Source organism: Lissotriton vulgaris, chromosome 1_1 (genome assembly GCF_964263255.1).
Source record: "Lissotriton vulgaris chromosome 1_1, aLisVul1.2, whole genome shotgun sequence".
In the NCBI taxonomy this organism is placed as follows: Eukaryota; Metazoa; Chordata; class Amphibia; order Caudata; family Salamandridae; genus Lissotriton; species Lissotriton vulgaris.
In genome coordinates, this window is record NC_141685.1 from 1,300,726,523 (window position 1) to 1,300,750,537 (window position 24,015).

The following is a 24,015-nucleotide window of genomic DNA, read 5'->3' on the forward strand; positions in this document are numbered from 1 at the left end:
CCACTAATTCCGCTTTCAAAGTGGTGGAACATCCATTAATTATGTGTGCATCTATGTCTCTTTCTCCTCCTCCGCTTATATGTTTGGCAGGAGGATATTGACTCAGACAGTGATGGCGACTGCAAACATACCTCCTCCACAGAAAAATCTCTACCAGGTACCAAAACCATGTCCCCTCACAAGAGGTCAGGGTTTAAACTTTGAGCTGTCGTCATTTACCAACTGCCACATCTGTCGGAGGCCTGCCTATACTCTGTATCGCCCTGGAGATACATAGCTCCGCTTTTTATTCTGTAATGGCCTTTGGTTGCATGCTCTGTCATGCCAAGATTTGTAGTCGTGGTCAGAGCCCAGGCATCACACAGATATTGTGGCAGTAGGTAAAATACATCAGCACAAAGTTTAAACCCTGACCTCTTGGGAGGGGACATGGTTGTGGTACCTGGTAGAGATTTTTCTGTGGAGAAATCGGCTCCTGAACAGTGTTTTAGACAAATGAAAAAAAGGGAATGGACGCTCGTACAGCATTGGGGCGAATTATGAGGTCATAATATCAAAGGGGCGTCACTTCAAGCGTTGAACTGAGGCAGAGCCCCCTACTGTTGATGTAGAGCTATGGAGAAAGTTTCCCAGATCAGTCAAGCACCTGGATATGTATACAAGAGGTCAGAAATCTGCAGGTAGAAGTATCCATCAGAACATTTGGTTCTAGTAGAGTATTAGAACCTCCCCATCAATATGACCCTATTCCTGAGAGCATTCTAGAGTCTACCAAAGTGAATTGACGATCAACAATCAACAATACACCTATATCATTGCGAAAAAGGATTTATCTGTAGACCTAGAACTAAACAATAAAGTTTGTTGAAGTTTGATTTGTATGAAGATCAGCAGCTCTAAATTGCCAAAGGGATAAATAAGCTCTAGGATTGTGCCAGGATGACATTGCAATCCACTGACTAACAAGGTACTCTTCATATAAATTTACTACCATTTAAATGCACTTCAGCCTTACTTGAGTCGCATATCCTCATCGCCACTTTTAACTGCGTCCATTTTCACTCTGACCCAAAGGGAGATGGGGTCATCCATCTGCTCCACAATTTCACCTTTCAGAGCAACCAGCCAGAGGGCTACAGAGCGGAATGCTGGTTTGAAAACAGCCGCTTTCCTACAGCTTTCCACCTGCAGACGGAAGAACTTGTGCAACTGCAGAAACAGGTAAAGACAATATAAACCTCATTATTTTCCACTTTGGCTCAGTACACATCCGATGGGGAAAAAAGAAAAAACAGCCTTTCAAGTACAAAGGTTAAAAACACTTTATACATCAAATCCTTGACATGAATGGATTACAGTTGTCATTTGTGCAGCCAAAAGGCAGATGGTTAACTTGCAGTATTTATAATGGTCTAAAAAGAAGCAACACTTTATACCATGCCTCTTTAAATTTAAAGTACTGAGGACTACTAACTTCAATGGCAAAATTAAATTACGGAAAATGAACCATGCCTAGTGTCAGTCAAAACTACAAAGACGTATTCAAAGTCTATGTAAAACTTTCGGTATTGCAAATATGGACTGCCAAACTGAAGACCTAATCAACATGTCAAATTAATGTTAAGCACTTTTCAAAGAAAGTTTAAAAGAAAAAAAAAACTATTTAAGATGGCAGACTTGTGCCAATCACCTTTTCAGCAGGCAGATCGGACTTGCCAGAGGGCGCTCCTTTTCCCAACTTCTCACAGAGAGCAGCCATGACTTCACTGGACTCTCTGTACATCTTCAGGTTGTAGAAACGGTAAGCCAGATTGAAAGCACATGATCCTGCAAAGGAAAGGAAACGCCTACTAATGGTTTTCTTCCTAGATGTTCAGGTTTCAATCATCAAGCCCAGATCTTCAGTAGAAATAGAGACAAACAGTCCAAGCAGTTCATAGACTGACTGAGATGAAACCGCAGGAAGGGAATAGAGCTAATAAAAAAATGAGCCAACTATAATCAGAACCAGAACTCTCAATCTCTTATGTTAACTTACGGCCGAACATCAACCTGCACACAACAACTTTGTCACTCCCAAACATTGAAATAAACTACAATATATATATATTTTTTTTAAATCGGGAACCCTGCTTGAAATCAAATTCGCTCCACTGGAAATATAACAATGAGAAATATTTACAACAGGCAAGTGCATGGTTAAAAAAAAAACTCATGGTCTTCGCTGTGTAAAGAAAAGGGCGCAGGGATAAAGTGTTAAAGGTGTTCAAGTCCTGACCGGTGTAACTGAGATATTCCACTTGATCTTGCTCAGAAAGGCCATCAATCTGTTGCAGCATCCTGGTGACCACATTCACGCAAGTCTTGAGAAGATCACCCAGAGTAGCTTGCTTTCCATCCTACAACCATAAAACATTGTCCCAGAGTCAAATACTTGAAAATATATGATCTCAGATAAAGATTAGCTTCTACTACAATATATTTAGCACCGATTAAGCACCAGTTACACAGAAAATGGTCATTAATGCGGGGCAGCTGCAGATATTTCAACTGCAGACTGTGGAACTTTGCAACTCCAGCAGGTCAGTTCTCTCGCTCAGGAGTAAATTTTATGTAAGTTCACTGATGCTAACAAGTAAGCCAGATAATAGGAGTGATTGAGCGATGGAGAGCAACTGGGGGTTGGGGGGGGGGGGGGGGGAGGCGCACTAATTGTGCCTACTACATTGTACACGTCCCAGACAGACATTCGGTCCATTGAAATACAGAAAAGGTACTCCACTTCGCTACTTGGCTTTCCTATAAGACCTAGACCATCTAAGGATCTGACTGGGTGGCAGCATGGTCGACTAGCAGAGAAACGCTGCGTAAACTTAGAACAACGTGGGGGGAGGGAGAAATAAAGCACTGAAGCTGGTGTTCACATTATTTTAATTTCCACTGTGTGCATTAATAACTATTTCACTATATAGACCGTAACAGTTATGAATTTTAAAATGGAAAAAAAGATAACTGATCAAACACAATTTTGAGGTCACCACAGGTCTCTCTAGCTACAACAGTTTTACTATTCTTTTACCCAAGAGGTTCCAAAAAATCATATTTTGACAGGACTGCTCGAAACTGAATTTGTCTGAAGGCTATAGCATGAGTATAGGTTTTGCTACAGTAATCGAGGCAAGTATATATGCAACTAATTACTATGTATAGTAGCCCAAAACAAGTTAGATTGTTTTTAGACTGCAAAGCAATTCCATTGCGGTACAAATCATTGAAAAAGTGGCCTCCAATGAAAGAGCAACCGCTTTCAGAATAAGAAGCACTGGGAGAGGTCTATAGAACTCACATGGTTCTTTAACTGATGTTAATTTATTTACTACCTGAAAATCCTGGAAGTAGTTACACACAACTGTGGTATAAAGCTGGCAGCAGGAGTAGACCTGCATCTTCAGGCTCCTCAGTTGTTTCTGGCCGTCTGGTGGAACCTGAAAGAAAAATATAGATATGAAAGCATACAGGATAGCCAAGGGGGCTAAACTAGGCAGCCAAATACTAAATTGACCTTCTCGCTACGCAATTTCATATACAATCTGCGTGGCTACTTTGTAAATTTTACAAGGATTAAGCCTGTTTGCATATTCACATCCTAGGCACTATCCACTTGAAAAGTCTGTCTTCCGGTGGTTGTTTTATGGCCTGGAGAAGTCATTACATGTTTCAGATTGGTTGACCTTTACCAATGAGACTAGTGGTTTAACTTTAAGCAAGTGCTGCATGTCATCCTCAATTGTTAGCATTATTCCGGTATTCATCTATTGTTTTAATATAGCTCAAAGGCATAGAACATTTGAGACAAACTTGCAGCATCTATGTAAAACTTTTATCCATGTTGCAGTAGAGTGGGATGCCATTGTCTGATCAATACCTATTTTTTGGGATCAAGACAAGATTCCTGTTGCCCGCTGGAGAAGTATGCCTAAACCCAGTGCTGCACAAACATTTGGTTGCCGGTTTGTAGCACTGATCTGATGATCTGCCACTACTGCTGTATTAGTATCCATAAGTATAGATTGTTTAAACTTGTATATATATTATTGATATATGCAAAGCCTTTAATAGGGTGAACAAGGAACTCCGCATCACTAACACTGCTTCCAGTATAAAAACATGTAAGCGTTTGCAAAATGTACACTTTGAGGCTACTTTTAATGCTCCTAGACCTAGAACACTTCATTATAATATGCAAACGCATACAAAAGACTGAAACCAATATTGGAGACAGCTTTCAAAATAAAATGTAACCCCAAAAAAGTTACGACTTGGGAAAAATATTGTGGTATGCTACCGTGACCAAACTGCACCTGGCAGTACACATCCGGACACTAGTTCAGATTTACAACTTTCGGCATTTCACATGTCTAAAGAAATTGTAGTCCCAGCAATGTTTTGTGAAATCCATTTTCACGCGACAATAAATGTATATTTGCTCATTTAAATAGCTACGAAGCGATTGCAAATTCACTTTCCATTTAACCCATTTCCCCACTCCGGAAAATCTTTTTCTGCTGCCCTCGTTGTCAGGACATTTACAGCCTAGGAGTGCGGAAAGGAGTTGGCAAATATCATTAAACATCACCAACTAAATGTAACAAATGTAACTAGCAGGTATTTATCGATCAACTGTGAAAATCTGAGCCTTGCTACAATTCAAACCCTGATAAAACAGGATACCAGGCAGAAATCGCAGAGAGGAATCAGAGGTCTGAAATAATGAGTGCACTTATTATACTTCTTACTGACTGGTAACATAAGGGACAATTTGTTTTACAGGGCAAGTAGATTTCTGAAGCATACATGTCCCTTGGATAAGGTATTTTCTAAAATTCGACCTTCCAATTAACTACAAGAGCTCCCTCTTTAATGTGTGTACGTGCTATTTAAGATTTGGTGTGGTTCTCGGACTGATGAGTTTGGTTTCTTCACTTTGTTACTTTCTTTTGTTTTCCCATTACTTTTGCAAGTAATTCAGCTGCTCTTGGTTTCATAAATGTGTTAAGTTATAACCATCTTGTGAAACATTCCAGACGACCTGCTTTCCAATGCATTAATTGTAAATGTTGATTAAAGTAGTACCTATACAATGTCAGGATTGCTATGAGAGTGAACGCTACTTGAAATGTTTATGCCCACGTTTTGCAATATGTAAATTAATGGGTGTAGGAACTGGGGTCGCCAGTTCCCAGGGGGTAGCCTGGCACGAGCAGGTAGGCACCCGAAAGCTTAGGTGTTAGATGACTACACAGCACACACCCGAGACAATAAAAGGCACGCAATGACTGACGCCACTCCAGTGTGTTTGATTAAAAATCAAATAACTTTTATATAAGTTTACGGTTCAGGAGTGGAAAATCGCAGTATCAATTACTCAAAGCATTTCATAGGAGGGGAGAAAAGGGGGCAGTTCAATATCCAATTTAACATGTTGCAATAACATTCCATTAGAGAATTAGCATTTCATTAGTTAACAATGAACATTTCATGAAAGGATTAGCATGGACAACCAGCTCATCAGGCAAGGATGAGCAAATCCTGTATCAAGTGTCCACAGGTCTTCAGGTAAGTAACCTGTTCAGTAGGTAACACAATTAACGTCTCACCAAGCAAGGGTGAACATTACATATAACTCTTTAGCAGGAAGAAGCAGGGTATTAAATGAGGATAAAACATTGCATTATATGTAGAACATTTCCTTAGCCGCTGCCTTAGGCTAGAATAACTATTTCCCTGTATCAGGAGTAAACATTTAACAGTTAGGAAGAACCACCTCCTGGGCAAAGGTGCAACGTTTTCTTAGGCATTAAATGACCAGGCACCCAGCAAGGGTGAGCATAACATTAGGCGAGTAAAACTCTTTAGAGATCAGGCCACATTTCATTATGCTAGAATAAACCTTTCCTTTAACCAGAATGAGCAGGCATTACTCTCATGAAGAGGGATTCAACATTTCCTCATATACATTTAATTAGGAGAGCACATGGAGCATTCCATCATCACTGCAGCACCGCAGTGAACCTTTTATAATTTGAGGTCTATAACCTGTAAACGCTCGTTTCCATAGGGCTGAAATAGACAGGGCATCAGGCCACTATTTTAACAGGACTTCAAAACCATTCCCTCAAGGCAGAAATAAACATTTCATTTAATAGTAATGACCCATTAAACATTTCATCAAGGGAGCATAAACATTTCCTGAGGCTGGAGTGAACAGCTCAGTATCTGAGGTAAACCCTTCAGTAATCACCTTGCGCAGGGGTAACCACTTCCCCAGTAATAACCCTTGGTATCAGGTAAAGCAACATTCCTTTAGCCCAAAATAAACATTCTCCTCGAACCGGGCTAACCATCCGTTTATGTAGGCTTAATAAACAGGAGAAAGCAGGTCCCTTTCCCAGGAATAAACACTGCCCGAATCACTCCCAGTAGGAGTAGCAGTTTAATGACCAGGGAGAAACATTACCTTCAAGGGGAATAATCAGCTCTTGGCACAGATAGGAATATTTCAATGCTCTCCTCAAGCAGGGATACCTTCCCTTAAATCTATATAAGCTTTGGGCCTAAGGACCTAATTCACTCAAGCCCAACTGTCCCTGAGGGGCTTAGTCCATGTCCAGCTCAGGGGCCTTCTGTGGGTAATTAGGGCCAACGGGACCCTAGCAACAGTCTCCCCAGGGTGAGGGCTGTCTTGGGCCTTCCGCCCGCCCACCCGGGGTATTACCTCTTTCTTCAGCCCTCCCAGGCCCTTGCGTAGGCTTCTGGTGGGGTGGAGGGCTCTGGCTCCTCTTGGAGCCCTGGCGGCGCTGTCCGGGAAGGAGGGGGCTCTCCCTCCTCCGTGAGCCCCTCCGACATGCCCCGTGCTGCAGTGGTTCTGGGCCCGGCTCTTCCGGCCTAGGGACCGGACGGGGACACAGCGGGGCAGCAGCGAAGGCAGAACAGGCCCAGCCTCCCTCTCGGCCTTACTCGGGCCTCAGATCCAATCACTGGAGGCGGAGGGGATGCGCGCCTGCGGCCGCCAATAGCAGCGCGGCCCGCGGGGGTGTGACTGCCTCCCCTCCAATCGCGGGAAAGCTAGAGGCGGGGCACAGCCTAGGACCAATGAGCGCACAGCGGGGGCGGAGTCTCCGTTGACGCCCCCGTCACGTGACGCTGGTTTGAGGCTTCGGGGCCTACCACGGCCTGAGGTGATGTCACGGCGGCCCTCTCTGGGCACTGAGGGCCGCCGAGGGGGCAATGAAAACGGCACCGGCGCCACCGAGAAAGAGCGCCGGGCCGCAACATCAAGCACAAGGCCCAGAGAGCCCACGGGCTGCGGCGGTGATGTCAGCCCTCAGCGATGCGGCGGCGTGGTACCGGGGGCTGCCGAGACTGACAATGGTGACACCAGCGGCACAGCGGGGGCAAGCCGGCTCAGAGGACTCCCGCACTCATGCGGTAGGTCGGGCGGCGCTTTGGGAGAATAGCGCTCGGCAGATGTAGCGCTTCAGGCAGGAGGGCACTTCCGGTGATAGCGCTAGTAAAGGAGAGCGCTCAGCAGACAGTTCAGAGGGCTAGTGCTAGGGCAAAGATCGCGCTTTAAGGGGGGCCCAGCGCGGCCCAGCAGGGGAACACTTTACAGACAAAGTTCTGTCAGCTGAGGTAAATTAGGCAGTTCAGATGATGCAGGACAGGCCACACAACAGTGGCAGGTTAGCGCAGGGACCCAGGTCAGGACAAAGGGGGCGCAGGTGCAGCACAGTCCAGTACCTGGTTGATTCCCCAGCAGTCCTGTGGTAATTAGCAGGTCTTTTTGGCGCTTGATGGTTTTGGCGCCCTTTTAAATAGCAGTTTCTTGGTTTCTTAGTTCTTGAAGGTGGGGTTGAGTTGAGGGCTACAGGCAGGGCTCCTCTGCAGGTCATTGTAGATGGTCCCTGGGTTCCCCTCAGGCCGGGCCAGATCAGTGGGCTAGCTCAGGGTACCTCACTCAACTTAAGAGGCAGCACCTAAGCCCTGTCACTCTCAGTGGCATAAGTCCCTGACTAGGCCCTACCGCCTAAATCTCCTGCGTGGGTTCCCCAGGTAAGTGATGCCCCAACTGACTGGAAAGTTTCCCTCCCTTTCCTTATATAGGCCCAGGTCAGGGGACCACCCTCTAAGGCAAAACTAAGCTCCGCCCCTATTCTAGAAGGTGCCAGGAGCTTCCCTACTCTAACTGTAGGCAGGCAAGGCAGGCTGGAATGGCAATGTTTGGGGTCCCTGCCAGCTCCTGGCAACTAGAATGCGCCTTAACAAGACCACGCTGCAGTAACAGGGGTCAGTGGCAGCAATGTGGAGGGTAGAGGGCACCTGCACCTAGAATTGATTTCAACATTACCCAGGGCATTTTAACCTCACAGGGCCCATACAATTTTATTACAAGGGGGGACTTCCAGAATTTAGGGGAGCGAAAAGCAAAATATTTCCATGGAAAAGGGCCAAGTCCAACAATGGTTTTTTTTCATCTTATTCATGGGCCTTTCCTCCAAAAATGTCTCGGATTCTTGCGGAGCACTACTCCTCTGTCCAATAATTGTGTGGGCTCTGCTCATGGCAACTGCTTTGAGAGTATTCTTAATTACTTGTGTAAAATGCTGGAACTAATCTCGCCATTCTATATAACAGATTTTTTTTAAATGCTCATTTTTGTGGCTTTTTTAATGACAATTTCCTTTGTTATTTTAGTCCATTTAATCTTTGCTTAACTTTTTACAAATATAGTCTTTTTATCCGCTCAAATACGTGATGTCATTAACCAGACTTTTACTGGGGGAAAATATGCATCTTCTAAATACTAGACGCATATCTTCTTTTGAGAAGATGGTGTAAGTTTTGAACCCATTCACAATATCCTGGGAATGTGCCAACTTTCGTAATATTGAGCTAAAGTGTTGGCAAGCAGCTATTGTCTCTTCCCCCGATTAAGTTTTCTAATTATTTATTCGCCCCTCTATCTTCCCACCTGGTGAAAGCTTGTCAATTCTTCTAATTATAACATTACCTTTGATTCATCAACCACGAAGGCTTGCATCACAGCACATATACCTGGGATTCTATTACAGGACCGGAGGCTTCGGATTATGCTATCTCTTCCTTTACTGTAAAACACAGCAGCCATTGAAAACACACACTTAGTGAATATAAATGGATACAAACTACATTGTCCATGATGCTTAGCATCTGCCATGCCATGCTCTCCATAATAGTCCTGAGCATAGTCCGTTCCTCCTCTTTCTTTGCTGCTCACAGCACCAGATCAGTACCCTCTGAGATATTGCTCATCGCTTCTATTTGGTTCTAGGCCAGAAATTATGGAGCGCGCTGCGCATAAAAAATGTGTTGATGGCATTGTATATGCAGTGTATTACTAGAGGGTTTTTTTTGTGTCTATTTTAAAGGTTTTTTTTCCTCGTTTGGACTGCTCTTCAGCGGTTTTCAGGGAGCGCGCTCCGCGCCGCCTGCGGGAGCTCTGCTCCGATTACCTGCACTGCGGGAACTAGTCTGTTGCAACGCGCTTCGTAGCGCGAAGTTACTGAGCCGCTTAGTGGTGTGTTAACGGCCGGTTTAAGCCGCGCGCTTCTAGCGCAGGTGCTGGGGCTTCACTCATCGCCCGTACGCAGGAGCCGGGTGGCATTCATCCGACATCGCAGCCTACGCGAGCCAATTGGGCTTGTTTTCAGTTGGACGCCTAACTGCCTGCAATAACAGTGCCCTGAAGGAGTGAGCACACGCTTCAAGTACAGTTTTGTTTTGGCTCCTACGCCTTATTAGGCTGCAAGAACCTGATTACAGCTTTGCTGAGGGGGCATTGGTACATTTAGTTTTATTTACTAGAACATACTCACTTTTTGTGGGTGGTCTTTTTAAATACGGCATAGAATAAGTGTCCACCACCGTAGAATTTTATTACCTTAAACATACTGTCATTCTGCCGATTTAAGGCACTTGCCCTCTATAACTGTTTTGAAGTTAAATGTTGTTATAATGCACATTTCACTTTTTCTTTCTACTGAAATTATGTTGTCAGAATTAAAAAAAAATATATATCTTTTGACAGCACTCAGTGAAAGCAGACTAGGTCGAATATTGAATGAAGTAGGTTTTCAATGTCTATGACTGTTAACGGGTGGAGCTATTCGTAATGCATAGAGTATTTAAACCACCTGTGTCTCTGGGTAGATTATGTGATCAAGTCCGGTTTTACCGGACGAAACGAGTCATGCTGCTGCCCGTTTTTGGAATAAAGCACTAATCTTTTCACTCTTCGCTGTGGTCTGTACCTGCTTTTGTGCTGGTGTCTGTTCGAGTTCCCGTGCTGCAGGATTGTGGATACACATACATACACATATATATATACATACACATATATATATATATATATATATATATATATATATATATATATATATATATATACACATATACATATACACACATGCACATATATATCCTACTGGCAGTCGCCAGTAGGTAGTTATAGTTAGGATTTTTTTCAATGCAAAATCTCAAAATTCTATTTGGAATAACTTTGGCGCCGGTTGACTAATCTGCCTGAAAATTTCCTCAAATTTGCCTAGTCAAGCTCCGGTCCTTCCCTGAAAGTTTGGGGGGGATTAGTCAAGCGGGGTCCGAGATAAAAGGGGGTCCCAAAACGTGTTTTCCCCATGTTAATTTCCATAGGGCGGTCGAACTCACTTTTAACCCGAACGGCTGAATGGATTTCCACCAAACTTGGCAAAATTGTAGGGACTGGTAGCCCGATGTGCCTTTGCTATGTCTCAAGATATGTGCTCCAGTGGATTTTGAGTAATTTAGGTTCAGAAAAATATATATATCTATAAGCGCGCCCCGGTACGCGCACCGGGGCGCTAACCAGCGCACCACACGACTTGCGCACGGAAAGCTGATTGGCTCTCGGGTGTCTGTAAACATTCAAAACAGTCCGGAGCGGCCGCCATCTTGTGTCGGTAGGATCGAGACACAAGGTGGCCAAAACAATGGGGGAAATGACCATAAGGGGGCAGGGTAGACCCCCCCTGACCCCCTAGGTTTGATGTGGGCGCTATAAAATGGCCGGCGGGGCAAACAAAAAAAATTCTTTATTTTTTTCGATTTTCGCGGAGGGAGCGCCCGGTACGCGCACCGGGGAGCGCACAAAAGAGAAAAAAAGAATGCTAGAGTTTAACATTTTTAGCAATATTTTATAAATGGGAGGTAGTTCTGAAAAGAACTTTTTTTATTCTTTGTTCTTTTATATTTTTTTATTATTTTGAACATTTTTTTTGTATTTTTGAACAATTTTATATTTTTTTGTGTTTAAGGGAACAAAGAAAAAACAGGGAATTGGAAATGGCTCAACAGGAGCAAAAAAAAAAAAAAAAGAAGAATTACTGCTTCCTTTTCTTGCTGCATTGGTGGTGGTTGTCCACAGCATTATTTATTAAGTTGACACTAAGTTCACCATAACATAACGTTTTGCCACAGAAAATGCAAACTATTTTTATGGTGCCAAATTTTTGAGGGATATTTGGCACCATTTGGCGTCCTTCAGGACCAGAAAGTGATGCTTCAGTAGAGGAGGTGCTGGCCACAGGGGGTGGGTTGTTCTGAAGTTCCTGTACTTCAGCCTGGGCCAAGTTATTGAGATGCCACCTCTCCATGCGGCGGATCATGGTAAAATTACCAAATTAATATTTTATTTTTGGATTGCCCCTGGAGAGGACCACAAATTAGACAGGTTACTTTGGGGGCGTTCACCTTTTTCTGGTCTTCAGGGAATGAAAAGAATTGCCAAATAAAGTGCACTTTAACGTGCCTTTGCTGTGGTTCTTCAGGCAAGAAGCGCTTTGGCTGTTCCTCCTCCTCCTCCTCTTCTCCTCCTCCAAGGAACTGTGGTGGTGGACCTTCTTTTCTTGGTGGTGGTGGTGTTGGTGCACCAGCTGCAGCTACAAGTGATGCCATTGCACTGATCAAAAATAGCTCTTGCTCTCTCAACGAAGAAAGTTAGAATGAGGAAAAAAGGAGGGGGCTTTCATCATTTGGAGAAAAAAAATGATGAGAACCAATGAAGTGTTATTTTCGAATCACATGACCCGATGCGCTTACGTTACGCACTCCGGCGCGCTTAAGTTACGCGCAGCGCTTCAGGGTGCGTTTACACAGCGCGTCGTAAGACGCATCACGCGGCTACGCGATAAGTCACGCTTACGCGACGAGTCACAATGTTTTCGATCGCGGCAATAGCGCTAACGGGGCACTCACCGGAGCGCGCACCGGGACGCTCCACGAAATTGCGCTTACCGGTGCACTCCCCAGTGCGCGCACCGGGAGCGCACTGGGGCAAAAAAAATAATAATATTAAACATAAAAAAATGTATTACATACATAGAAAATATAGTATACATTATAAAGAAGAATCTATATTACAGCTATAGATATTGGCTATTAAAAAAACATTGAAATTCACTGAAAAAACCCCTAGGTTTGAGACCATATATAGTTAAGAATTAGCATTTACAAAACCTTATTTTACTCATGCAAAACCATTGAAATTCGCATATATAGTTAGTTGGACTAACTATATTTCGCTCACCCGCAATCCACTGCTGATGATGTCACATATTACATCATTCATGACATGGTCAGTGGCATCACTGATGACATCACTGATGACATCATTAATTTGATAATATGATGAACCTCTTCACACTCCAATATAAACTTGGATACACAAAGTGTATACAGACACTCACACACTTTCACTCATCCATGGAGTTACTTACACACCTAGTCAGTTATGCAAAGAATCAATCACACTTCCATTTTCTCAACTATACAGTTATACATACAACACCTTACCTATTCAAACATATACTAACACATACTTACTCTCTAATACAATCACTGATACAAGTACACAATAATCCATACAGGAACTGGCACAATCACCGGCTCTCACGTATAGTCATTTATATATGTCAACTGTCATATGCATTGTGTTTTACATATGTACTTACTTGGACATGTAGCACTGAGATATCAATTCACTCACCAATACACCCATGCAGACAGTCAACCGCCCATACAGGTGTTTCCACATGCACTCTTGAACCCATACATCTTGTGGATCATCTGCTCACACATCTATGCACAGAATCACACACCTCCCAGCCCCCCCCCCCACACACACACACACACACTCTCTCATACAAATACTTGAGCAACCAATCAATAACACATATAGCCACTCATATAGCTACTGATCAACAAATGCAACAGGTTATACAACAACAAACAAGGATACACACATTCAGACAGTTTAGTCACTAACCCATGCATTCAGAAAGACACATTTAATCACTCACTCCTACAGTCAGTCACGCACCTTTAATCTTTCATCCAGACACTTGTACATCCACTCATTCTTCAATATGTAAAACATATTTAAACTTCACAGAAACATACGGTCACACCTGAAGTCATCTTGATTGGAATAAAGTGTTAACACTTAAAATATTTAATTTGCAAAGGAACAAAATGAGGGGGTTCATTTTGCCATAGAAATTATGATTAGTGCTGAAGAAAGAAAAATTAGGGCACATTTTGAGTGACTTCTCAAATCCTCTTATATTTCATTCAAAAAATTCTGATATGCAGTCTCCCAAGATGGCCACCAGAGACAAAAGAGCCCAAATGTAGCCCAAATATCAGCCAGATGTAGCCCAACTATAGCCCAATGACAGAATGTCCCAGAGTGTTCTAAAGAACAACTAGAACGCTAACAGTCTTACTTATGACAAAAGTATGGCTCACCTGAAGTCATCTTGATTGGAATAAAGTGGTAACACTTAATACATTTAATTTGAAAAGGAACAAAATGAGGGGTTTCATTTTGCCATAGAAATTTTATATTATATATATTCACTGAAAAAACCATAGGTTTCACACCAGTAATAGTTACCTGGAAATTTTACTGACATAAAACCATTGAAATTCCCACGTTATAGTTAGTTGGACTCACTATAACTTGCGCGTGTAATGCACTGCTGAGGACATCACATATTACATCACTCATGACATGGTCAGTGACATCACTCATGACATCACTGATGACACCATCCAGTGACTGTCTTTCTGAAAAATAAACATGTTTTATATATGTATATGTAAAGGTCGATGGAAGAATAAATGTTTCAATGAGTGTCTTAATGGATGTTTTTAAAAAAAAAAAAATTGATTGGTTAACTGGCTTATTAAGTGTATCGTAGTGAATACATAGATTAGCGAGTATTGTGTAAATATTTAAATGTTTGTATCAGTGTCACTTTGTGTATAAGTGGCTGCATGGGTTGGTGAGTAGCTACGTGTGTGTTTATGGGTTATTAGATTTTTTTTTAGTATCAGTATAAGTGTCTGTGTGATTTGGTGGGGGTGTTACTTAGCACATAGATGCATCAATGACTGACTCACTGTATGTGTTTTGAAGACAGCATATGTGCCGGACTGTATGGGTGAATGTGTGTGTATATGTATGTGTTAGTAAGTGAATGACTGTCTTACTAGTGTCTTTATCAGTAACTGAATATGTTTTAATCTAGTATATGTGAGTATTGATGGATATAAGCGAGTATATGTGAGAGTGAGAGATTGAAAGAGTTCTTGTTTTAATAAGTATGTGTTTCTATAAGGGATTGTTTAAGAGAGTAAGTATGTGTAAGTTTCCTTAGAAGTAAGGTGGTAGTGTGTGTATAGCTGTATATGCAAAAAAATTGATGTTCAATAGTTTATTTGCACGTGTGAGTATGTGTGTGAGCAACTTTTGGAAGACTGTCGGTGTGTTAACGGATGTATAGGTGTCTCACTACATATGATGAGTGAGTATATGTATCACTGACTATATAGAACTGCATGTGAATGAGTGGATGTGTATATAAATGGTGGAATTACTGAATTGGTTGTTGTAACTGGTATAGGTATCTCCACTTTTTTGAAAATGTTAGTTTCTATTTTTGAATATGTGTTTCAAGGGTTACTCTACAGTGAAAGGAGGTCAGTCACTGTCACAAGGATGGTGTCATCAGTGATGTCATGAGTGATGTCACTGACCAGGTCATGAGTGATGTAATATGTGATGTCATCAGCAGTGCATTACACGCGCAGGTTATAGTGAGTCCAACTAACTAGAACGTGGGAATTTCAATGGTTTTATGTCAGTAAAATTTCCAGGTAACTATAACTGGTGTGAAACCTATGGTTTTTTCAGTGAATATATAATATATATCGTGTTGTAAATGTAAATGTGGGTGTACTTGTAAAGCGCACTGCGACTCCATGGTGTATCCTGGCGCTGAAGACCGCTGGGGAACCCGTCCTGGTTTTCCCTGTGAGATGGTCCCTTTCTGGGTATCTCCAAGGTGAAACCAGGCATCCCCGGCGTCTGTGGGGGGCCGTTGAAGAGATGAGGCAAACTCAATGCCCAGAGGCAGAGTGTGTTCCCTGGTTAGAGTAGGCATCGAGTCGAGAATTATCGAGTCCGTTTTTACCCTGGTCCACGACCCTGCCGCGTCGGGAATTGAAACCTGGTCCCGGGCAGTTCTCTGCTTACGGGTCTGCCACCTCTAACCAGTGAGCCACACCACTCCACTCCATTCCTTTCTTTCTTCAACGTTCGGATTTAATGGGCTTCCCCGTGCCCGTCTAGAGGCTACCCTGAAGGGTTGGAGGTTTCCTGTACGGGGACTGTTTGCCCTAGATTGAATAAGGGAGCATGACCCACTCGCTGCAGCGAAACCTAAACGAGGAGATGCTACTGAGCAAAATCACTGGCAGCGCTGGAAAGGATTTGTTGGGGTTTTTACAGCCCTAACAATCGTTCCTGAGGGAAGCCGATTATCCAAGGTAGAAAATTAATACCATGTTTGAAATAATGTATCCGCGACTTATCTTCTGGATACTGGAATATTGCTATGCACCGCATTTCCGAGTGAATGAAAGAACTATACAACATAAAGCACTGTCTTTTAAACAAAACGGACTTACCCATACTTTGTGGTGCATTGTGGGAATTGGAGGCACCTAACAGCCATGTGTCTAAAAATATTTAAATGCCAGCACAGAAGCACTTTGCCATCGCTTCCTGTCCGTGATCAAGGCTGATGGGACGCCGAAACATGTAGGACATTGGAAGCAAGTATGCAGCATTGCCTTGGAATAAAGATTTCCTCTTCAAATGGGCCTCTTACGTGTTGTCTTCGAGGTTCGGATTTAACAGGGTTCCCCGTGCCAGTCTAGAGGCCACCCTGAATGGTTGGAGGCTCCGATATATATATATATATATATATATATAATCCAACCTGTTGCCGGCGGCAGCCGTCAGCCAGCACACACGCACACAGACTCCTTCAATGATAACCGCAAACCAGGCTTCTTTGTAGAGATATTTATTGCTGTTCAAATGGTGAAGGTGGCGCCAGTCATCAGACGCGTTTCGGACTTCCGTCCTTGCTCACTGATCATAATATATATATATATATATATATATATATATATATATATATATATATATATATATATATATATATATATATATATATATGATCGTTACATGGTTATGTTTACTAGAGTGAAGTCTGGGGGAAAGGCACAGTTGTATAATTTCTATAATTTCTCCCAAAAGCACGGAGTTCGTTTTTTCTCTTCAGCAGCGTAGTTCGAGAGCAGCTGAAGAGCAGGTATGGGGGGCAGGCAGGGAAAGCGGGACACACAGCGGTCACCTGGTCTGAATCAGGCCATTCACATTCACTGCGGTTTGCCACTTACCGCTTGCCACAGGATTGCTGCCCCAGTGGTGCCTGCCTGTTGCAAGGACTCGCTCCTGTCGGTGGTCTCCCAAATGGCCCTGGAGCGATATTGAGCCCACTGTAGCTACTGCTGCAGTTTGGGCGCGTTGCGGCGTCCTCCGTATAATGAAGTCTAATACGTGCACAGTGCACTGTGAGAGGTTTTTGCTTAGGGGCCTGGCTCACTCGGCCCTGGCCTCAAACCCCACTCATGCCTGCCTTCCGTGAATCGGTAGGTTGATAAAGCGCCCATTGTGTATTAATTACGGGGGACTGGGAGCAGCCCGCGTTTCCTCGCGCCTTCCTCACACTCTCACGATCAGCATGAAAACATGGAACTGAAAATGGCTGAAAATGGCCTCCCACTACAGAGCATGTGTGTCTAGTTTCAACACTGTCTTGGTGCAGAACAAAGTGAGTAGTCGACATGGCACATCTGTGTGCCAAGCCAACAACCCAATACCCAGGCATAGATCAGTCACCCCTCTAGTTGGGTGCACTATACCAGTAGTGAGGGTACAGGTGCATGAGCACTGTACCCCTACAGTGTCCAAGTCATTGTAAGTGCAGTGCTGCCATTAGGAGTATATGGTGCTGGGAGGTTGTGATTACGACCTCCACAGCACCATAATGGCTACACTGAAAACGGAGAACTTTGGTATCAAACTTCTTAGCACATTAAAACCACACTGATGCCAGTGTGGGATTTAATGAAAAATGCACTCAGAGGGCATCTTAGAGATGCCCCCTGAAAAAACGACCAGCCTCTGGTCGGTTCCCTGACTGGTACACACCAGCCTGCCACCACAAGACACGTTTCTGGACCCCTGGGGTGGGAGCCTTCGCTCCCGGAGCCCATAACCAAAGCCTTTCTTGGGTGGAGGTGTTAACACCTCCCCAAGCCAGGAAGAGCCATCTGTTGCAGGGGAGCTTCAAAGGCCTTGCAGACTTTGTAATGCGACCCCCAGCCTTTCCTGCAATCAGGAGCAGGCCCCCTTCCTGTCTCCCCTCCGTTTCGGCTGGAAGGCAGGTGGTAAAAATTAGCTAGCCCAGAAGGTGTGCCCACCTCTGCCAACCACACCCCTCGGGTGGGGGAGGCGATGTGAAGCTCACTCTGGTGCCTGCCATCCTACAGATGGCAGGCACTCACCAATCAGGATTAGGGAGTGTGCTCACTCCCCCATGTGGGGTGAGCACACCAAGGGTGTAGTCACCCTAAGGTCAGTAGCCCATTGGCTACTGACCCAGAGACCACTAAAACGCCCCCTAAATACAGTATTTAGGAGGCAGCCCTGTACCAAGAAGGAAGATTCCTCCATCTTTTTCCAGGATTTAGTCTTAAGTAGACAAGGTCGAACAACAATGCTCTTTGTTATTCTATTCTGGTCAGGCCCTAGCACCTAGACAAAACATGCAAACGCAGCTGTTTGCAATCATGTACCCTGCCTTTATGAAAGGTAGGTATACAGAAATGGATAACACACTTGGAGAGGGAACTTTCCAGGGAAAAGATCATGACAACAATGTAGAGTCTTCATCTTGTATACGGAGGTACGGGGTCTGCTGCTAACACCTAGAGATCTGACTTTTTTTTTGCTTCTGTAGGAGAGAAGGGTTAGGCTACACGGTCATGTATAATGAAAGCTCCATTTTGGATTTACGTGCTACTAGCTATGTTAACCATATTTGTGTTTGGCATTTTCCTACTTGTGGCCTTTATACTGCAAACTAGAGCACGATAAGTAAAATAAAGATTTTAAACGTTCATGTCGGTCAGAACTTATTGTGAACTAGTACGAGTGTGTGAGCGAAAAGGAGTGTCCTGCAACCGCAATTCCTGAGTGAGTGGGAGTGTTGTGTTCTGGGTGTCTAATCACTTGTTCCTCTGAGTGAGTAGGAGGGTAAGTGAGAAACTATAACTAGTCTGTTCTGGGCTCATGGGCACTCGGATGGTAGGATGACTCAGTCCCTGCCTAGTAAGGCCCCATAATGCCAAGCATAGTTCTGAGACTCTGCAGAATCCCTGCAACAGTACTTCTTGTACATGTATTCTCAAAACATGTAAAGCACTCCGATACCCTTGGGTCTAGCCAGCGCTTCAAATAAATAAAGATAAGTATGTCGTCAACACAACAATGTCTGTGGTAATCTTGGTCCATTCCAAATATAACTGGATACCTTAAAAGTAGGAGGCCTACTATGGTAAGTTAGGTCCACCCTGAGGACTTGGGAGTTAAAGACATTTGTCAGTCACTGTTTTCTTCCATCCCACAAGAAACTGTTGATCTGAGATGTATTTCAAAGGGGCTATTGACACTGGCAGTAGGTTTGTTTCACACAGATAGGGATGACAGCTAAAGTAAAGATAACAATGCTACCTAGAATCCCTCAACCAGAAAAAAGATTCCACATGCCCCTTATGGAATTTTGTCTTCAGTTCTCACAGAAGCAGAAACTCTGAACTATCACTTCCTTATTAAAGGTTGAAATTTGGATAGCAAGGTAAAACAACTGCTTAGATTCTGCTCTGCTATGCATTCTGGTCAGATGTAAAGAACCAGAGGCTCAGTCTTGGAAATATTGATTTTGAAGCCTAATCTGGTTTAAGAGCGCAAGCTTTTTAAGGGTCCCAGGTAGGGAGCCTACTGCGCTAGCTACAGACATGATGCTGTCTGCAGATAACTTGAATTAGTCTTCTCCTATCTGTGCACCCTAATATCTTCTCAGCCAGATACGGTTGGCGAGAAATTACAATGTTAATGCTAAGAGGTGAGGTGGCAAATTGCCTCACTGGCAAGTTCTTCTTAGGACCAAGCCAAACTCCTAAGACTGGATTTGTTTAAACCTGTATGTCCAACCTATTCTGTTGAATGCCTTCTACACATCCACCCAAATGAGCGGTAGTTTCACACTTTGTGCATATACTACCGTATTTTCCGGCGTATAAGACGACCCGGCGTATAAGACGACCCCCTACTTTGCTTAATAAAATGTAGGTTTCGTGCTATACTCGCCGTATAAGACTACCCCCACTTCCAGTGCAGTCCAACGCAGTCCTGCATAGACATTTTGAGAATATATTTTATTTTGGCTCGTACTTTTTATGCTTTGTATGCTTTTGTAACCTGCACACTTATCACTTTTTCTCCAGGAATGTACCGATTGCTACCTCATGTATTTTGGTTGCTCGCTATTGTCACTTTTGATCCATGTAACTTAATGTTTGCTTTTGTAATTTGTCCATTGTTATTGTTGCTCACATCAGCCCCTTTTTTTTTAAATGCAGAAGCAGTCTGACACCTTCGGTTGTAGTCTGCGCTATGTAAAAATGCATGAAAACATTCCTTCAAATTTAGCATCCGGCGTATAAGACGACCCCCGACTTTCCAGAACATTTTAAGGGGTTAAAAAGTCGTCTTATACGCCGGAAAATACGGTATATGTAGAATTCTGTTGCTATTGATCTACTCTGGCATTAACATGACAAATCCAGAATGTAATGATTCCACCAAGTCAGGCATCAGCCGTCACATCTGCAGCTAGATTGCATGCGAGTAGTTTAGCCACCAGATACTGCAGAAAAATAGGTCAAAAGGAACAGCACTGTCTACTGAATTTCCATTGGCTTAACATTTAATGCCATATCTAGCACTCATTCAGTACAAGTACCCTTTGTTTAATGAAATGGGAGACTAGGGTTCTGCAAAATGCTCTGTAGAATACTTAAGTGCAGCTAACTTCTCATCCGAGTTAATTCAGCTATCTGGAGAATCTGAATTAATCTGAATTTTATTAAGTCTGTCCAAGATGTGGTTTAATAGAGCTCTCAAACTAGGTTGTTACATTTTTGGAAACATTTCCTCTGGATTTATATTTATTGGTCATCTTAGCCGTACTTTTCTACTGTTATTTTGGATTTCCTGGATAAAACAAAAATGTACGCTCTTTCCTTCACACCCTTGGCTCTAAGCTGGATAACTAAAAGTGTCTTCCTTGTTTTCCAGCATGTATTTCTCTTGCTTAAGTTGGATCAGGGCATCTTCTGCCTTATCCATAGTCTAGGCTTTTACATGGGACTGAAGTCCTATCATCCTGTCTCATATTTGTTTGATATAGATAGTGTGCGTTTGTGTTTCACCTCGAATGAGAGTTCTTGCTCAAGTTAATCCGCAATCCATTTTCTCTAATTTTAACAAGATGCTGCAGACATAAAAGCCAGAGTACCGATTTTCGAATGTACAAGAATAAATGTATTGTAGCCCTTTGACACACATATTTCAAACATGGCAATCCTCCTTTCAGTCACCTTCTGGGAGGATGTCAAATAGTACATTGCTATTAACCCACCCTATGCTTCTAGATGCCCTGAGAACTCTGTGGATATTGGTGCATGGCCTGAAAGGGCAATTTGGCCAATGTTTGATTCTTTCAACATGGTACTAAACTACTCCCAATCAAGAAATGATTGAAGCGAGTGTTCCTCATGGAGAGTGGAGTGAAATGTGTAGATACATTTTCGCTTGTTAGACCGCCAACTTCCTAAAAAAGTGAGATATAGCTTTACTGTGTTCAAAGTTTTGTTGTGAACAGTCTTTGAGGCCATCCTTTACTAAGTCTAAATTTTAACCTATTACTATCAGATACAGTGATCCCTTTCATCTGGCTCTACATAGATTAAAGAAATAGAGGGCGGATTCATTCCACAGTTGAACTAAATTCAAAGTGTATAATCGCCCAAGATGTTATCAGATAAAGTCAAAGGAGGCAACTAAAAAATAAGAGCCTCCAAGTTCCATGTCTACATTGATTCACCTCTTATGAGAAACAGAACACTGGGGTGAGGTTGGCACATTAGATTTTTATAGTTATAGAGAAAGCAAAAATTCTATTTTAAAAAGAAAGCTAATGTTGGCCTTGTAAGTTCTGTTTTTTGAAGAGACCATTTATGGTGACCAGAACAGATTGGATGACCATGACACCAGCATAGTCATAGGTTTGAATCTTTTGCAAGTGTCTGCCTCAAAAAGTCCACCTGTGCATATGGGCATATGGGCAAACTAGCCAAATATCATGACTTTAGTTTTACATAAATTCATCATAAGGCAATTTATTTTACACTCCTGAGAAATACGATCTCTAGTGTGTTGAAGACCTATGGTTCTATTCATTGATATTACATTTTGGCCTAAACTATAATTGGAATCCTCTTGCTAGCCAGTTTTAGACAATCGGGGGGGGGGGGGGGGGGGGGGGGGGGCAATTAACCCAGTCGATAAAGAGAATAAGTCCACCAAATAAACATTTAAAAAGGAGTATGGGCTAGGATAAAGCCCTGCTTAACTCCGGAACTGGTAGGTCACTTAATGAGCTCAGAAATGTCAGTTTTAATTTATACCCAGGTAGATTTGTGCTACTCTTCTATACAATACAGTAGTAAAGAGTCAATGTTCAGGGCACACAATTTAGACCATATTCTTTCCAAGAACACTCTAAACAGCACATTTGTTTAAAAGTACTTCCCTATAATCCGGTTCAGGGCAGTGATACAACCAGATACTGTTCTGGACTCCGAACCCCAGCTGAGGATCTGTTCCATTGCATCTAATCCTTAACATTGTGTAGGAAGGCAGGATCGTTCTGCATGGTTGCCCCACTTTTTGCCTGGTGTTATGGTTTCTGACTAGCCTGACTGGGTTCCTGCTAATCAGGACCCTCAGTCTCTGTACTTTCTCCCCCTAATTGGTTTAAGTACTTGGGTACATTCCAGATTGGACACTGGTGCAACCTGATCAGTCCCTAGTATATGGTATTGAGGTATCCAGTGTAAAGGTGCACCGGGACTTCCTCATGGGCTGAAGCATGCATTATGCCACCCATGGGAGACCACTCAATTTGTAACTACAGACCTCCCAGTGCAGCCTGTGCAAACTGGTGCTAGCATCACTTAAAAAATATATAGGTTTCCTATATCTAGGGTCACAGAACTTAAAACCTATAAGTCACCCCTATAGCAGATCTTTTGCAATCCTGAAGGCAGGGTTCTTGGTTAGAAGTGTGAGGTTGCCCCTGCATGAGAAGGACACCCCTACAGCCTACAGAGTCCATTCTCCCGGGTTGTAAGTGAAGCAGCCATATACCATATAGAGGGGCACCGCGTAAATATGAGATGACCATCTCGAAACTGGCTGCAACAAATCCTATCATGTTTGATATCAAATATGTTAGAATCATACCCCCACACTGTAAACAGCGTGGGAAGTATGATTCCACGTACTGGAACGGGCCTCCGTTGGGGTCTCAGTGCCCTCTGTGCCACTCTTCTAGACCCATACAAACAAGGTGGTCCCAGATACTAAAACGAATAAACCATAAATGAACAACTTGAATGAATTCAAAGAGAATATAACATTGTTTTTATTCACAATGTGTACCTTAAAAAATTATTCATAAAATACATCAGTAATTGATCACATTTGATGCCCCTAATGAGATGGAAAGGGAAGGGTAGTGGTTGGATAGTGAAGGGACTGAATGAGTAATAGGACAATGGTCACTATGACCTCAATAAACCAGAACTATTAGTTAATTGACAAACTGAAAATCACAATTCATAAATTGATTAAACAAACTCATGCCTCAAAAAAAAAAAAATCACAAATGATAAATCAGGAAAGAGGCTGAAGATAGGAAGGAGTGTCGACGTTTCGACCCAAACTGATGCAGGCATGGAGTGGAACCTTGCTAGAGGGTCTTCATCATGACAAGGGCGCGAAAGGGGGCAATGAATCTGGTCAAAGGAACGTAATCAGAGATGGAAGGAGAATCCGTCACGTGAATCAGGATCCTGAAATTCTTAATAAAGCTGTAGGACCCGAGGGGTTCCTATGTGGTTAATCTCTCCAATAATGCAATCGATCGTGTTCTGACACATTAAAATCGCTGGACTCTAATGAGGGGGTCTGGATTCTATAATGCAGGTTGATTGGGATCGATGGTAAAGATAACCGTCAAGAGGGGTCCAGCTTCTGTAAAGGTTCTCGGGCTGTCACAAGGGTCTTAATTTGTCGGCGTTCGCCGTTCGAATGAAAAAGATATTGACTTCCAGGAA

General features: G+C 43.0%; 1 protein-coding gene across 1 annotated transcript in view; it reads right to left on the minus strand.

Annotated features, from left to right (window-relative positions):
• ESPL1 (extra spindle pole bodies like 1, separase) overlaps nucleotides 1-24,015 on the minus strand; it is a 600,179-nt gene that overhangs the window by 559,449 nt on the left and 16,715 nt on the right. The window contains exons 4-7 of the mRNA XM_086929411.1: nucleotides 3,381-3,485; nucleotides 2,279-2,399; nucleotides 1,691-1,827; nucleotides 1,016-1,209 (exon numbers count right to left, since the gene is read on the minus strand). Of these exons, the coding sequence (XP_086785537.1) occupies nucleotides 1,016-1,209; nucleotides 1,691-1,827; nucleotides 2,279-2,399; nucleotides 3,381-3,485 (557 nt within the window). The remainder of the gene's footprint in view (nucleotides 1-1,015; nucleotides 1,210-1,690; nucleotides 1,828-2,278; nucleotides 2,400-3,380; nucleotides 3,486-24,015) is intronic.